Raw genomic sequence first — 17742 nt, forward strand, 5'->3', positions numbered from 1 at the left:
TTAATGATTTTATAGTCTTATTTTATATGAGCTTTATTTTCCACTAATCTTTTACAACATGAGAATGTTAATTCCATATTTAAAAATGAATTTATTTAAATTATTTGTTAAACTATTTTTTATATTATAGGTATTCATGATTCAAATGGTAGCTGTTTATGCTGCAAAACCAAAGCCAGTATTTGAGAGAATTTTCAAGATCTGTTTTAACAAATATAACTCTTTCTGTGTCTCAAGTAAATTTTTGTTCCATGTACAAGACTTGTTGACTGCAAATATAACTTAAGGTAGACATATTATCAAGATGCTGAACATCCCAAAGTGAAATACTTTGTTTTTTCTAAAATTTATTTTTTATTTAAGAAAGGATAAATTAACAAAACCATAGGGTAGGAGGGGTACAACTTTGTTTATAAAGTGATAATCCTTTATGAGATCTTTGGAAGTCATGGAAATTCTAAATATTTACTGTCATCTCCATATTTTCTCTAGGCTCAATTTCTGTGAAAGTACAATCATGTTATTTGAGCACAGAAAGGAACTTCTTAGTGTCACAATAAAGTTGTCACATATATGATTTTCAATTGTTTTTTTCCATCTAAAAGGATATTTTGTGATTAAATGAAACTATAAAAATATTTTCTAAATGTTTATAGGGACTTTTGGAACAATTAAAGAAAAAGGTAAAATATATATATTTTTATATCAAAATAGTTTTTTTTTCTTTTTAACAGGAGCAATGCTCAGCTCTGGCTTTTGGTGGTGTGGGGGACTGAACCCTGGACTTTGGAGCCTCAGGCATGAGAGTCTTTTTGCATAATCATTATGCTATCTGCCCCCATTGTATTGAAATAGTTTTCCATGAAAATTGAAGTAAATTAATAAATTGAGAATTTCTGTGGATAATCTGGAAAAGATCTGTGAGTAATTAAGACTTCCCTGGACTAACGACCCCATCAATGTGTACTGGATCTCCACTTTCCCAGAGACCCACCCTACTAGGGAAGGAGAGAGGCAGACTGGGAGTATGAATAGACCAGTCAAAGACCATGTTCAGTGGGGGAGCAATTACAGAAGCCAGATCTTCCACCCTCTGCAACCCACAACGACCCTGGGTCCATATTCCCAGAGAGATAGAGAATGGGAAGGCTATCAGAGGAGGTGATGGATATGGAGATCGGGTTATGGGAATTGTGCGGAACTGTATCCCTCTTATTCTATGGTTTTGTTAATGTCTCCTTTCTTAAATAAAAAAATAATAATAAAATAAGAAAAAGAAAAAAAAGATGCAATATAAAAGACAGAGGCCATTGTGTGGTATATTGAAAAAGATAACAAGTATGTGATTCAAATTGTTAAGTCACCTTTGAGATGAAGAAAGAGGTGAATCCCTAAATAATAATGTTCCTCTTAATGTAGGATGATATTACTAGGACTATAGCATTAGTCACAAGGATTTTGTCCTATGGTTTTGAGGTGTACATGTTGTACTTACATCATCATACCTGACTTGAAAGCTGTGGGAATATTTATTTCATGATGAATATGTACTTCAGCATCATTTGTAGTAATGAACTTGGAATTTGAAGCAGAGGCCATCTTTCTTTACTTCAAGGATTATTTACATTTCTTTAATTTCGCATACTGGTTTCAAATGATAGTCTTGGAATTTTATTGCAATGACCGTTCCATTAACTGAGAGTGTGCTTTTATATATTTGAAATGTATTTCTTTAAAAATCTCATCTGGAAAATCAGGTTCATGGCCAAATTTGGGGTTAATCTTTGCTCTGAAATGAATTCTTAAAAATGTGTAGAAACCGTTAAATTTTAGTTCCATTTCAACATAATTTTCCTTAATATAATTTTTCCTATAGTTTTTCTTCCACTGTTAAGCAAGATGGAATTAAGTAGGATAATTAAAATTTACTGTGGAAATGCCCCATCTCAGTAAAAATATTCATTGTTCATGCACTTCACTTCCATACTAGAGCAGACATATATTGCTGCATTTTCTGACACTACCTAAGAAAAATCAGTACTACTTCATTTTTCAAGAATTGACCAACCATTCTGTTGCACATAATCAATTATAAAAATCCCCATTCATGAGACCTCTTTTACATATCTCTTCATGGCCCTTTATACACACTCTTTGTTGTCCTCTCTATAATTTCAAACCCCCCCAATTGTATATTATGTGTTATTGTTAAGGTATAGCCTCAATTTCCAGAATATAGTCAACGCTAAATATAGATATTTAACTATAATATACTAAAAGCAAACCAGAAGCTTAAAAGAACAGTTATTGCTACTGAATGCCAAGTTTCCTTTGCTAATCAAAAGTCAGTATTTAAGAAAGAGAAAAATAGGGTGGAGGGGACGAGGAGAGACAGGCAGTGGAGCAGCACGTTAAGAACTCATGGCATCTTTATCTTTCTGAGTTAGCTGACTTAACATAATTCCTTCTAGCTCCATCCAAGAGGGGTTAGAGAAGGTGGGTTCATTGTTCTTAATAGCTGCATAGTATTCCATTGGGTTTATATACCACAGCTTTCTCAGCCACCTGCTTTTGGGCACCTGGGTTGCTTCCAGGTTTTAGCTATTATGAACTGTGCTGCTATGACTATAGGTCATATCTTTTTGACGTATCTTTTTGATTGGGCATTATGGAATCCTTGGGGTATATCCCCAGGAGAAGAATTACTGGGTCTATGTCTAGCCTTGTGAGAGTTCTCCAGACTGCTCTCCACAGAGGCTGGACCAATTTACACTCCCACCAGCAGTGGAGTTTTTGCAATTTTAAAGTGTAAATTTAAGTGTGGTCACATTGTTATCTCAAACTTCTGTGTAACAACTTAACGGAGTGTTACCCCATGCAAAAATTCTTCTCACTGGGACATGCCTAAAGGTACTGGCAATTGTATTTATTAACAAAGTCCTCCACTTTTACTTGGGGGTTGAAAGCCAATGCTTGAGAAACAATCAATACTAGCACGGTGGAGATGGGCATGTGGCGAGGTCCTATGTAATCTGATGAAAACTCTAACTCTGATAAGGTTACAATTCAGTTACTAAAGACTGTAATAGTTGAATCCTGAAAAGGTGAAGGTGTTTTAGGACCTGGCCAGAAAGTCTTATCTACTGGACTGACCCACAACTTGACAATTATTTTCTTTATGAGTAGACAATGATTGATGAAAAGTACATAGTTTGGCTCTCAAAAAGCAGAAATGATATTGTACTGCTTTACTTCAAAAGGATTTCATTTTAATTTGTTGTATTCTAATTTTAACTATATGGCAGTAAATCCAGACAACATGCAGAAAGATGAGAAGCGATAAACATGGGGCTAAATACTGCATATATATGCTCAGTGACTGTATCTAGAGGTTATTACACTCCATAAAAAAGCCTAAATCTCAGATAAAAGTAATATACACATTTAATAAAGTTTACATACACTCAATACAATGACTGTAAAGTAATCCTGACTAACCAGCTGGTGGCACATCCAGTTAAACGCACATAGCGTGAAGCATGAGGGCCCGTGCAAGGATCCGGGATCGTCTCCCCATCTCCAGTGGGAGGCTTCATGAATGGCGAAGCAGGTCTTCAGGTGTCTCTTTACCTCTCTCCTTCTCTATTTTCCTCTCCCTTCTCAATTTCTCTCTGTCCTATCCAATGAATTCGAAAATACCACAGCCAAGAACCACAGATTTGTAGTGCCTGCACCAAGCCCCAGTGATAATCCTGGCTGGAAGCAAAAAAAAAAAAAAAAAAAGTAATCATGACCAAGCTACGTTGGGAAATTAAAAGCACAGAATTATGTGAGTTTCATATCTCCAGATCAACAGCAGTGTATCACTACCCAGAACCTAAATCCCATTCATCACTACACGATTAACCTATAAAATTTTTTTTACTCTCTGCCTCATATAAACACCAATATTCTATATTAATGTAGGTATCTGTATTTTGTTTACTTGTTTACTTTATAAAAATAAACAAATTGGGGGTAGATAACATAAGAGGCAAAGAGCCTTTCATGCCTGTGGCTTTTAAGTTCCAGGCCCTGCACCATCATAAATCAGAACTGATCAGTGCTCTGGCAAGAAATAATAAATACATAAGCACAGAAATACTTAAAAAAGAAATAATTTAGTAAAAATAAAGTTTATTATTTTAGTCTTATATCTGGTAAAATATTTACACCATATGAATTTCTATAACTGAGAAATGATCACAAAACCTCCAACAATCCAATTAAAATGCTTTGAATAGATATTTCTCCAAAAGTAATTACAAAATGACTAATAAACAGAGGTTAAAGTGTTTGCCATTACCAATTGTTATGAAAATACAAATGAAACCAACGTGAGAAACATCTCATACCTACTAGGAGGACAAGATTTTCCACTATCATTATTACTACTTAATACAGGTTTAGGAAATCTTGCTATAGAAATCAGGTAAGGGATTCAAACTGAAATGAAAGTACAACTATCACTATTTATAATGATATGATAGTGTACTTAGAATCCAGTTAATAAAAGAACTCTTGGAAAATATTAGGCAAGGTAATAAGTTGCAGGTTCCAAAATTAATATACAGTCCACAAAGTAGTTGATCTCTTTAGTGTGCTTGCTTTACTGTGCATGTGATCCACATTCATCCACTGACCAATTAAGGGGGAAGCTTCATGAGCAGTGCTACCTCTCATTCATATTTCTCTCTCTCTCTCTCTCATTCTCTCTCTCTCTCTCTGTCTCTCTGTCTGTCTCGCCCTTTATAAAAAAGACCTCAAAGAATGGTAGAGTTGTGCAGACACCTGGCTCTAGCTACAAACCAACATAAGAGGCTGGGCAGGAGCATATGTATGTATGTATGTACTTTTTGAATTTACTTTTTGCATGTTTAAGGCCCAAGTTTCTGTCCCTGATCCTCAACTACAGGTGTGGGGGGAGGTGCTTCATAACTGGTGAAGCAGGTCTGCAGGTCTCTCCCTCTCTCTCTCTTCATCTCCACCTCCCCTCTCAATTTCTATTTGTCCTTATTAATAAAGATACAAAAAATAAAGGAAAGGAAAAAAGAAAGAATGGAAGGAATGGAGGGAGGGTAGGAGGGAGAAATAAAAAAGGAATGAAGGAAAGGGGGAAATATGGTTGCTGAGAGTAATGCATTTGTGGTGCTTACACCCAGTCCCAGAGATAACCCTGGTGACAATAAAAAAAAAATGGATTGACCTGCCAACACCCATGTGCGATGGACCGCTGGAGCGGAGGAGCAGCAGGAAGGAACAGAGTCCCGGAAGAGACCAGTGGGTGGACCAGGAGTCGGCGCAAGGGAGAACAGAGTTACACCACACTCATTTAGGAGGGTGAGTCTGAACTCAATTTTTATTCAGCAAGTGAGAGTTTATATATCTTTCAGTCTTACATAAACAATATCTGGAACAGAAAGTAAAGCTCATTTCTTGATTAGATGGCCTTGCGGTTTTACACAGAAATGTCGTACTTTATGGGGTGATGCATTTCTGAGTAATAGACTTAGCAGATAGTATTTTATGTAGAGTTTTAACATATTTCATAAGAGGAGGTGAATAAGTGTTATTAAGAATTTTTCCTAAAACTTCATGTATTTGATGACCCATAACTTGGTCCACCTCATTGCTTTGTGTACATTTCCTGTTCATCTGTATCTAATCTGGGAACAGGGGCTGTTCGCCCGATTACACGGCATCATTACCAAGTACATAATGAAAACAATAATCAGAGTTTCCAATTTAGATCTTCTCAGGATGCCAAGACCCACTCCCAGAATTCTTCTTCCTTGAAGAGAGTTTTCTGGGGTGCTGACCCTGTCAGACCCGTCGTCGTTCTGGAGTTGAGTGGGGCGTGGCACCCATGTTCAGCAGAGAAGCAATTATAGAAGTCAGGCCTCCCACCTTCTGTACCCCACAATGATCCTGGGTCCATACTCTCAGAGGTATAAAGAATAGGGAAGCTATGAAGGAAGGATATTGGCTATGGAACTCTTGGTGTGGGCACTATGTGGAAATGTACCCCTCTTATCCTATAGTCTTGTCAATATTTCCATTTTATAAATAATAAATAAATTTAAAAAATGAAACAAAATCATAAGAAAACTGAGAAAATTCACAAGTATGTTGTCTTAAATATTTTGACTATAATGTCCTAATTATGAAATTTTTGAATGGAGTTACTAAAAAGTCCTTCCTTAGCAATTTACAAGGCTTCTTTCTAAGAAAGAAAAAGGTAATCTTCAGGCTTTCTAGGCTATTTTTTCAGTACTAGTCACCTCAAAAAGTTTATCAAAGGATTAATGGTTTACAGTATAATCTTTTAACACATAGGCACAACTTCTCATCTCCCCTTGACTGGAGTCTAGGAAACAAACCAGGTTCCCATTGTCCCTTAATCTTGTCTCTTTACCTACTTGCCCAGAGTCCTTTGCTTTGGTGCAGTATGCCACTCTTACTCCAATTTTCACTTTATTTTTTCCCATACTGTTCTTTGTTCTTAAGTGAGATCATTTAGGACTGGTATTTCACTTTCTCATTTGTTTCACTCAACATGCTGCCCTCAAGTTCTGACAACAATATTGCAAAGGAAGTGATCTCATCATTTTAATAGCTGCATAGTACTTCATTGTGTACATATACCGTAAGTACCTTAGCCATTCATACATAGTTGGGCATCTGGGTTGCATCCAAGTTTGGGCTATTACAAACTGTGCTGCTATTAGCCTTGGTGTGCATAAGTCTTTTTAGATAGGTGTTTTTGTTTTCCCTGGATAATCCCTAGGGGAGGGGTTGATGGGTCATAAGATAAGTCCATTTCTAGAGTTTTGATGAATTTCTAGACTGATTTCCATAAATGTTGCACCAATTTATATTCCCATCAGCAATATGGATGTGTCCCCCTACCATGGCCTCTCCACCAGTTTTTGTCTTTCCTAATGTGTGACATCCTCGCTGATGTAAAGTGGTATTTCATTGTTGCTTTCATTTGTACTTCCCTGATCATTAGTTATTTTCAGCTTTTTCAAATCTGTTGACCCTTTGTATATCTTCCTTGGAGCGTATTTTTCCCCTATCTTCCCCTCATTGTTCAACTGGGTTGTTTGCCATTTTTTAGTGTTGAGCTTGGTTAGTTCTTCATGTATTTTAGTGATCAGTCCTCTGTCTAATACATGACATAAAGATTTTCTCCCACTTCATGGGGGCTGTCTCTTTGTTATCCCATTGCTTCCCTTTGCTGTGCAGACACTTTTCAGTTGTATGTAATACCATTGGTCTAGTTCTGCTTTTGTTTCTCTATCACTTGGATTCAAGTCAGTGAAGATGCTGCAGAAACTTATATGGCAGATATTTATGCCTATGTTTTCTTTTAAGTATTTGATAGTTTCTAGTCTAATTTCTAAATATTGGGCTTAACTTTTATTTATGATGACTTACTTCTTTATGTTTTTTTTTTGTTTTTTGTACAGAACATTTTATTTTATTTTATTATTTATTTTAAAAAGGAGACATTAACAAAACTGTAGGATAAGAAGGGTACAACTCCACACAATTCTCACAACCAGATCTCCGTATCCCATCCCCTCCCCTGATAGCTTTCCTATTCTTTAACCCTCTGGGAGTATGGACCCAAGGTCATTGTGGGATGCAGAAGGTGGAAGGTCTGGCTTCTATAATTTCTTCCCCACTGAACATGGGCGTTGACTGGTCGATCCATACTCCCAGCCTGCCTCTCTCTTTGCCTAATAGGTTGGGGCTATGGGGAAGCAGAGCTCTAGGACACATTGGTGGGGTCATCTGTCCAGGGAAGTCTGGTCGGCATCATGCTGGCATCTGGAACCTGGTGGCTGAAAAAAGAGTTAACATACAAAGCCAAACAAATTATTGAACAATCATGGACCTAAAGGCTGGAATAGTTTAGATGAAGTGTTGGGGGGTATGCACCACAGACTATAATGTACTTTTGCTTTCAGGTATATATTTTGCCCTAGTTTATGGACACATGTGAACAGATGCTGTATCTCATGGGACCTGGTGTATATCTAGAGTATGGGACTTTGTTAGGAAGTGAACTGTCTGGAATTGCATCACACTCCCAGACCTCAAACTATATTATAAGACCATCATCATCAAAACATCCTGGTACTGGAACAAAAATAGGCACACAGACCAGTGGAACAGAATTGAAAGCCCAGAACTAAACTCCCACACCTATGGACATGTAATCTTTTATAAGAGGTCCCAAAGTATTAAGTGGAGGAAGGAGGCTCTCTTCAATCAATGGTGCTGGGAAAACTGGGTTGAAACATGCAGAAGAATGAAACCAAACCACTTTATCTCACCAGAAATAAAAATAAACTTCAAATGGATCAAGGACCTGGATGTTAGACCAGAAACTATCAAATACTTCGAGGAAAATATTGGTGGAACACTTTCCCACCTAAACCTCAAGGACATCTTTGACGAAACAAACCCACTTGCAAGGAAGACTAAAGCAGAAACAAATCAATGGGACTACATCAAATTGAAAGGCTGCTACACAGCCAAAGAAACTATTACAAAAACAAAGAGACCCTCACAGAATTGGAGAAGATTTTCACATGCCATACATCAGACAAGAGACTAATCACCAAAATACAAAGAGCTCAGCAAACTTAGCAACAAAAAAGCAAATGACCCCATCCAAAAATGGGTGGAAGATATGAACAAAACATTCACCTCAGAGGAGATCCAAAAGACTAACAAACATTTGAAAAGTTGCTCCAGGTCGCTCATTGTCAGAGAAATGCAAATAAAGACAACAGTGAGATACAACCTCACTCCTATGAGAATGGCATACATCAAAAAGGACAGCAGCAACAAATACTGGAGAGGCTGTGGGAACAGAGGAACATTTCTGCACTGCTGGTGGGAATGTAAATTGGTCCAGCCTCTGTGGAGAGCAGTCTGGAGAACTCTCACAAGGCTAGACATGGACCTACAATATGATCCAGTAATTTCTCTGTTGGGGATACACTCAAAGGACTCCATAACAACCAACCAAAAAGATATCTGTACACCTATGTTCATAGCAGCACAATTTGTAATAGCTAAAACCTGAAGCAACCCAGGTGCCAAACTACAGATGAGTGGTTGAGAAAGCTGTAGTATATATACACAATGGAATACTACGCAGCTACTAAGAACAAAGAACCCACCTTTGCTGACCCATCTTGGACGGTGCTAGAAGGAATTATGGGTCAAAAAGAAAATTAAAAGGTTCTTGGAAATGAATGAAAATGAATATATCAGAAAATGAACTACCAGAGTATCTCGGATAACACTAAAATAGTATTAAGAGGGAAACTTACCTCTATATAGGCACACATTAAGAAGTAAACAAGGCAGTCGGGGGATAGCACAGAGGGTTAAGCTCAGGTGGTGCGAAGTGCAAGGACTGACCTAAGGATCCCGGTTTGAGCCCCCAACTCCCCACATGCAGGGGAGTCACCTCACAAGCTGTGAAGCAGGTCTGCAGTTGTCTATCTGTCTCTCCCCCTCAGTCTTCCCCTTCTCTCTCCATTTCTCTCTGTCCTATCCAACAATGACATCAATCATAACTACAACAATAAAACAACAAGGGCAACAAAAGTGAATAAATAATAAATAAATATTTTTAAAAGAAATAAAAGCTCAAATAAATAATCTAACTCAACATCTTAAAAAATTAGAAAAAAGAAGACTAAAAGTAACTCAAGCCAATAGGTGTGAAATAATTAAAATTAGAACAGAAATAAATATTGCTTAGTAATTTTTCTTTATAAAATAGAAATGTTGACAAAACCATAGGATAAGAGGGGTGCAATTCCACACAATTCCTACCACCAGAACTCCGTATCCCATCCCTTCTCCAGATAGTTTCAGTATTCTTTATCCCTCTAGGAGTATGGACCCAAGATCATATGGGGTACAGAAGGTGGAAGGTCTGGTTTCTGCAATTGCTTCCTTGCTGAACATGGGTGTTAACAGGTTCAGCCTGTCTTTCTCTTTCCCTAGTGGGGAGGAGCTCTGGGGAAGCACGGCCCCAGGTCATCTGCTCAGGGAAGTCCAGTTTGCATCATGTTAGTGTCTGGAAACTGGTGACTGAAAAAGTTAAGATATAAAGCAGAACAAATTGTTGACTAATCATGAACCTAAAGGCTGGAATATTGCAGATGAAGATTTGGGGTCTCAGTTTTTGAAAATGCTTTTAGGTCTATTTTAGGTATATTCCAAGGGGCCCATGACTTTACTAGTTTTTGCTTAAGCCTGACATCTGATAATGAAGGTGGGCCCAGGTTATTATCTAGGGAGATGATGTCATGGCTGGAAAAAGGGCAAGAAAACTAGATGAGGGAGTACTATGTACTTTTTAATCCTAGCCCTACATTTTCTTCCTTCTCCCAGTACCTGAACAATGGGATTGAAAGAGACTTTTGTTTAGGATACTCTCAGTACTGATATGATCTGAACACCTATAGTGTTTATTCTGCTGGTACATGATTAGTAGGTCATTCATTAAGGACAATTATTTTGAGGAATTTGCACTTTCTCTAATGTAGCTTTTTCCTCTTCCCATCATATATGGTAAATGAATAAAGGTATGATGGACATTTTCATTTTTGAGGTTCTCTTAATCAAAAGCTCAATTTTCCAGTTTAGCTTCTCTCCAGTTCACTAAGCCTTGAAAATATCCTGTTAATTTCTTTTAGTTAAGCCAGAGGCCTGAACTATGTTTTGCAGAGGCAATGATGGAGGTCAATCTATTTGCCTAGAACAATGCAATCAAAAGTCAATTAGACTATTTTGAATATATGTAATATATAGATATAATTTCTGATAATTTATTCTCCACTCATGTGATTTAATTGGGTCCTTCTCACCTGTGCTTTGGGGATCTCTCCAACTTGAAATTACCCTTGAGAAAGTTGTCACTGAATTGTATGAACTATGTTCCCACAGGCTTTTAAGGTAATGGAATAGATGCGTCCTTGTTCTTATATAAAACAGAGCATTATGGTTCTATTCTGTAACACATTGCTTCCATCCTATGGATTTCTCAACTATTGTCTATTCAGGAAAATTTGGTTAAAACGCCTTTTTTTTGTTTTTATAAGACTTTGATCCAGAGGTTCTAACAGGAGAAAATTCACTCCCTTAAATCATGCATACACAATGCTTAGGAGTAAATACTTTGTGGTTGTGTGTTTCATAATGCATCCCTATTCCTCTGCTTCATGTTCACTATCTATCCAATTTACTGCAAATTTTTGCCTCATATTGAAGATTTATTTTTATAGATGGACATTGATTTAAAATTAAAATATTGCATAGTTATCAATGTAATAGTTAGGCATATCTTATTGTATGTAACCCTAATTTTAATGAATTATTAAGCCAATTCAGATAATGAGCATAAATTTAGTAAAGTAGAGAATTTTTCTTACATGGTTTATAGTGTTCTGAATATTTCCATTGTCTCACTAATTATATCCAGCCTGTGTTGAACTCAATGCATTAAAATAAATCTGACATGCTAATTATTATTTATGCTTCCATTTCTGGTTCAAAGTCCTTATTTTCATCTATTTTTTATTTTATACCTGGAATTTTTTCGGAGCTGTTTGATTAGAATTTCCAACAGAGACTATAAAGTGTTGGTATGCATGAGACCCCTTCTGTTTCATTTGGTTTAAATCCCCCCTGCTTAACACTATTCTATTTACATAACCACTTCATTCTATTTATATAACCGCTGTTAACAAGCACTTCCCTCCAGGGCATTGGTTCAATCCCCACTGTTTCATGATATGTTTTTGCTCCACCCCCCCTCCTTGTCACACTCTGATTGTCACCAGTCACTTTTCTCTCCACCCTCTCTATGTCACACCCTGTTTTCACCCTACTTGTCAAGTATATATATAAAGACAGCATTGTGAGTTTTAGAGTACTTTACCTTTAGTTTAGCTCAGCTCGGCTTAGATTGTGCTGCGTCCTGCATGAATAAAGAGATACTGCCTACAGCTCAACTATGAGTCCCTGGTCGTCTGTTACCTGCCCGTGAAGCCAGCCCGGTGAAAACAACCTAACCCGTCGAAAACGACAATAAAGAACATCAATAATACAATAGTAAGGTAAGCATTATGTAAATGAATTCAAATCTATCCATACAATTTAAAAATATTTAAGGTATTGAAAGTAATGTATCAATTCATTTGTGGATAGGTAACTTTGCTTTTATCATCATAATTTAAAATTATGTTTTTAAATTTATATTAGTATTAAATTGTATTCAAAATATTTACTAAAATACTTAAACTTAAGTACAAGGATTTCAACTAAGAGTGAAATGAGACTGAATTTTAACTAATATAAATAGGTTGTTATAAAACGAAATGAAAATTTAATTTATTCTTAAAGTGCTTTGTTGTATTCAGTCAGGTACAATTGACAGTCTACAGAAACTTGAATGAAATTCTAAAGCTGAACATCATTGTAGAATTAAATTATCCCACAATGTGGAAAATTTCCCACAAAGTGGAATTTTCTACTTGTGGAAAAATTATTCCAATAATTAATTATAAATAATAACATTATTAATTTCATAACTTTTTCTTTTTTATTTATAAAAAGGAAACATTGACAAATCCGTAGGATAAGAGGGGTACAACTCCACACAGTTTCCACCACCAGAACTCTGTATCCCATCCCCTCCCTATCTGATAGCTTTCCTATTCTTTAACCCTCTGGGAACATGGATCCAGGGTCATTATGGGGTACAGAAGGTGGAAGGTCTGGCTTCTGTAATTGCTTCTCTGCTGAACATGGGAGTTGACACGTCGATACATACTCCCAGCCTGCTTCTTTCTTTCCCTAGTAGGGTGGGGCTCTGCAGAAGTGGAGCTCCAGGATATATTGGTGGGGTTGTCTTTCCAGGGAAGTCTGGTTGGCATCATGCTAGCATCCGGAACCTGGTGGCTGAAAAGAGAGTTAACATACAAAGACAAATTGTTGAACAATCATGAACTTAAAGGCTGGAATAGTGCAGATGAAGAGTTGGGGGGGGGGGTCTTCCATTTTGTAGATAGGTAGTAGGCATTTTTTTAGTTATATTTCACTATTAATGAAGATGAGATTTAGTCTCTAGATTACACGTGCCATGTTTTTTTTAATTTAATTTTTATTTTATTTATAAAAAGGAAACACTGGGGTACGACTCCACCCTGTGCCATGTTTTTTACACCCAAGAATACAAACATTTTAAGTATATGTTAATGATTAAATGGATATTTTGCTTGAATGGTATTTCACATTTTGCTTAGATTGGACATAAAGTTCTAGGTCTTTCTAATATTTCGAGTTTCTGCTGGGAAGTTAGTAACATATAAATTATTCATCTAAGAATACTTTTGGATAGAGAGCTGAGCACAGCGGCTTGAGTGCACATGGCACAAAGCGCAAAGACTGACCTAAGGATCCGGGTTCCCGGAAGTCACTTCACAGGCAGTGAAGCAGGTCTGCAGATGTCTATCTTTCTCTCCCCCTCTCTGTCTTCCTCTCCTCTCTCCATTTTTTCTCTGTCCTAACAACAACGACAGCAATAATAACAGTGACGATAAACAACAAGGGTAGCAAAAGGGGAAACATTAAAAAAAAGAGAATACTTCTGGATGTAGAAAGTGTGCTTATGCTTTGGAAGTACATACTTGGCAGCTTGGAGAATAGTTCAACTGCTACAGCATAGGAGTTCTGTGAATAAGGTTCCTAGTTCAATCACCAGCACCACATATACTGGAGTGGTATTTTTGGTTATCTCTCTCTCACACATGGGAAGCTATTTATCTACCTCATGTGAAACAAATGAAACATTTATTTTAAACATATAGGTAAAAAGCTATTTAAGAAAAAGGCAGAAATATACAAAAATCTAAGAAAAAGAAAATATGTAATTTAAATGAAACTTAACAGAGGTGGTTAATAAATATTGAGCATATTGGATATATTTTCAAGTAAATAAAAAAAGGAACATTGGGAAAGTAGTACCAACAAGATTTGAGAAGAGATAAAATGGAATACATATATCAGGGAGTTTTTAAATTATTCCTATAATAATTGATTGGGAAAGGAAAATAAATCATAAAATGAAAATGACTCAAATTTTTGTATGGGATTGCAAATGTAGTAAAACATCAGTGGTTTAAGGGTTATAATACAGTCAGAAGATAGCAATGTGAAAATTTGTGTATAAATTGGAGATTTATAGATTATAGATTAGTCTGAAGCTAAGACACAGCATATGTTTATTTATTTACTTATTTATTCATTTATTTATTATCTACAGATACATACATATACAGTGAAAGAAGATTACTCAGCTTTAGTTGATGGTGGTGCAAGGCACTGGAGCTAGGGCCTCTAGGATCTCTGGGGTCTCAAGCATGCAGTTATTGTGCTTGAACACATTGAACTCTCTCTCTGATCCATAACACAGTTCTTATAATGGAATATCTTTGAAAAATAACAATTAATCTTTTAATGGTCAAATCCTTAATTTCAAGTGTGACCTCCACCACCAGGCTCAGTGCTGTGGACACTTGCTCTATTCATTCTCTTTGTCTCTGTTATGCTATCTAAAAAAAAGTCATCACAGAATTCCTGGGTATAAATATATATATTTTAAAAAATGAAAATTCATATTTTATAATGGGACACCTATAAATGTCTATTTCCATACATTGTTACCATGGCAATGTCAACATGTTATAAGGTGTGGAAATTACCCTTCTTAATTCTATATTGGTTTATTTATTTATTACCATCAGGGGTATTGCTGAGTTTTAGGTTCTGTACAAGGAATATACTGCTCTTGGAAGTTTTTTATCTTTTTTATTTTTTTTTACAGAGGATAAGAGAGAGAGAAGTGATGAAGGAAAAAGAGAGAGCAAGAGAATAGCAGAGATACCTGCCTTATTGCTCTACCACTACTGAAACTTCTCCCCTGCAGGTGGAAACTGGGAATTTGAACCCAGGTCCCCCCACATGCGAACATGAGTATTCTTTTTGCTTTTTTTTCTTTTGCCTTCAGGGTTATTGCTGGGGCTCAGTACCATGAATCCACTGTTCCTGGAGGCCATTTTTTTCCTTTTATTGTCCTTGTTTTTTATCATTGCTGTGGTTATTGTTGTTGTTGTTGTTATTTATGTCATTGTTGTTGGATAGGACAGAAAGAAATGGAGAGAGGAGGGGAAGACAGAAAGGGGGAGATAAGGATTGACACCTGCAGACCTGCTTTGCCCTGTAGGTGGGGAGCCGGGGGCTTGAACCGGTTCTTGGCCATGTGCACTTAACCCACTGTGCTACCACCGACCCCCCAAAATGAGTATTCTATCAAGTGTGCCACTACCTATCTACCTACTCAGATGTTTTAAAGGTTAATCTCAATCATTCATCTTTAGTGATTCACAGACCATATTTTGAAGAATAAAATCTAAACTTCAAGTATGTTTCAATATCTAGGACTAGCCTGGTGTCTATTTCCTTAAAAAATCTAAATTGTAGGGCCAGGGTTAATAAGCACAAAGTCTTTCATTTCTGAGAGATCCCAGGTTCAGTCCCCTATAGCCCTACGGCACCATAAACCAGAGCTAAGCAGTGCTCTGGTAATAAATAAATAAATACTGATCATTTAAAATGTTTTTCTAACAATGACTATATCAAATGAAGAGAATAACTATACTTTTATATGTATATACTATTCACTAAATACTATTCACTAAATACTATTCACTAAATACTATTCACTAAATACTCTATTAAAATTTAAATAATATACTAAGTTGAAAAAACAAGTCATGATCAGGTAATGAGTTTGAAGAGTCACATCCATAACTATCTATAAACTTTTCTTTTCTTCTTCTTCTTCTTCTTCTTCTTCTTCTTCTTCTTCTTCTTCTTCTTCTTCTTCTTCTTCTTCTTCTTCTTCCTCTTCCTCTTCCTCTTCCTCTTCCTCTTCTCCTCCTCCTCCTCCTCCTCCTCCTCCTCCTCCTCCTCCTTCTTCTTCTTCTTTTATAGACTATTGACTTGTGACACTGAGTTGAAATCACAAGAAAATTAATGGGAGCAACTTTTCTATATTAAAAGACCTATGGTACAATGTAGAAGACAGCATTTTCAAATAATAGATATAACTTGATTTTATTATTTCTATGAAAAAGTACATATTTCATGGTTTTTCCTTCTTTGTTTTTAGATCAAAAACTAACTCTAGATCATGATCAATTCCACCATGGTGACTGAGTTTCTCCTTGAGGGTTTTGCTGACAGATGGGAGATAAAATTACCACTTTCCATATTATTCCTTGTGATGTACTTGGCCACTTTAATAGGGAATATCCTCATTATTATTGCTACTACTTTTGACCAGAACCTGCACACACCTATGTACTTCTTCCTCAGAAATATGTCCACCTTAGATGTGTGCTATATCTCCATCACTGTCCCTAACGCCTGTGTCAACTCTCTCACTGACAATAAAATCATTTCAGTGGCTGGCTGTGCAACTCAGATCTTTCTGGTCATTTACTGTGCATATGTGGAACTTCTGTTTCTCACCATCATGGCCCGTGATCGCTATGTGGCCATCTGCCAGCCCCTTCACTACCCTGTCATCATGAACCACAGATTCTGTGTCTGGACAACACTGGCCTCCCTGCTCAGTGGTCTCATCTATGCAGGTGTGCACACAGGAAATACATTTCGACTGTCCTTCTGTCAGTCCAATGTGGTTCACCAGTTCTTCTGTGATGTTCCCCCTCTGCTGAGGCTCTCCTGCTCTGACACGTCGAGCAACAAGCTCATAATACTTGGCTCTGCCATGGTTGTCTGTGGTGGCTGCTTCATTTATATCTCCATATCATATGTTCGCATACTTTCTACTGTGCTTAAGTTTTCCAACAGAGAGCAGGGAAAGGCCTTTTCTACCTGTGTCCCTCATATCCTTGTGGTGTCTGTTTTCCTTAGTTCTATCACCTGTGTATACCTAAGACCTTCAGAAAACTCCAAAACGATTCTGGATGTGATACTTTCTGTGTTTTATACCATTGTGCCTCCATTTTTGAATCCTCTCATCTACAGTCTGAGAAACAAACAGGTGAAGGAGGGTGTAAAGAAGATACTACAAAAATTTTATTTAAGAAAATAATACATATTGGTTCAAGTTTATCCTGAATCATTCATTTTTATCCTTAATTTTTATCCTTTAGTCAAATTTTTGCTAGTAAGTGTAAATTTGTATCACATGTTTGTTTTTCTCTGTCTTGAAATTGAGATCACCTGACTATTTTATTTTATTTGCCTCTGGGGCTTTGCTAAGGTTTTGCACCTGTGTGATTCCACCACTTGTAGTAGACTTGTTCTCTTTTCCCAGATAGATTATGAGAAATAGAAATAGAGATAGAGAGTGATACAGGGAGGAGACACCCTGCAACCCTGCAGCACTGCTTCACCTCTCATGAACCTTTGCCTTTACATGATGCATCTATGTAGTCACACTCCTAGGGGCGGGAAAGGACTTTGAAACTGGAACATCAGCCATGATCAACTGTGCACTTTACAGAGTGAGGGAAATCCTGTACCTTCACATAGTTATATTGATAATTTACATATGTTTGACAGATTCTATAG

At 36.8% G+C, this 17742-nt stretch overlaps 1 protein-coding gene across 1 annotated transcript; it reads left to right on the forward strand.

The window, feature by feature from the left end:
* Positions 1 to 16330: 16330 nt before the first annotated feature.
* LOC103107645 (olfactory receptor 14C36-like) lies at positions 16331 to 17260 on the forward strand. The gene has a single exon (XM_007516454.1). It carries the CDS (start codon positions 16331 to 16333, stop codon positions 17258 to 17260), a length of 930 nt encoding a protein of 309 aa, XP_007516516.1.
* Positions 17261 to 17742: the final 482 nt, after the last annotated feature.

Source organism: Erinaceus europaeus, chromosome 2, assembly GCF_950295315.1.
Source record: "Erinaceus europaeus chromosome 2, mEriEur2.1, whole genome shotgun sequence".
Taxonomy (NCBI): Eukaryota; Metazoa; Chordata; class Mammalia; order Eulipotyphla; family Erinaceidae; genus Erinaceus; species Erinaceus europaeus.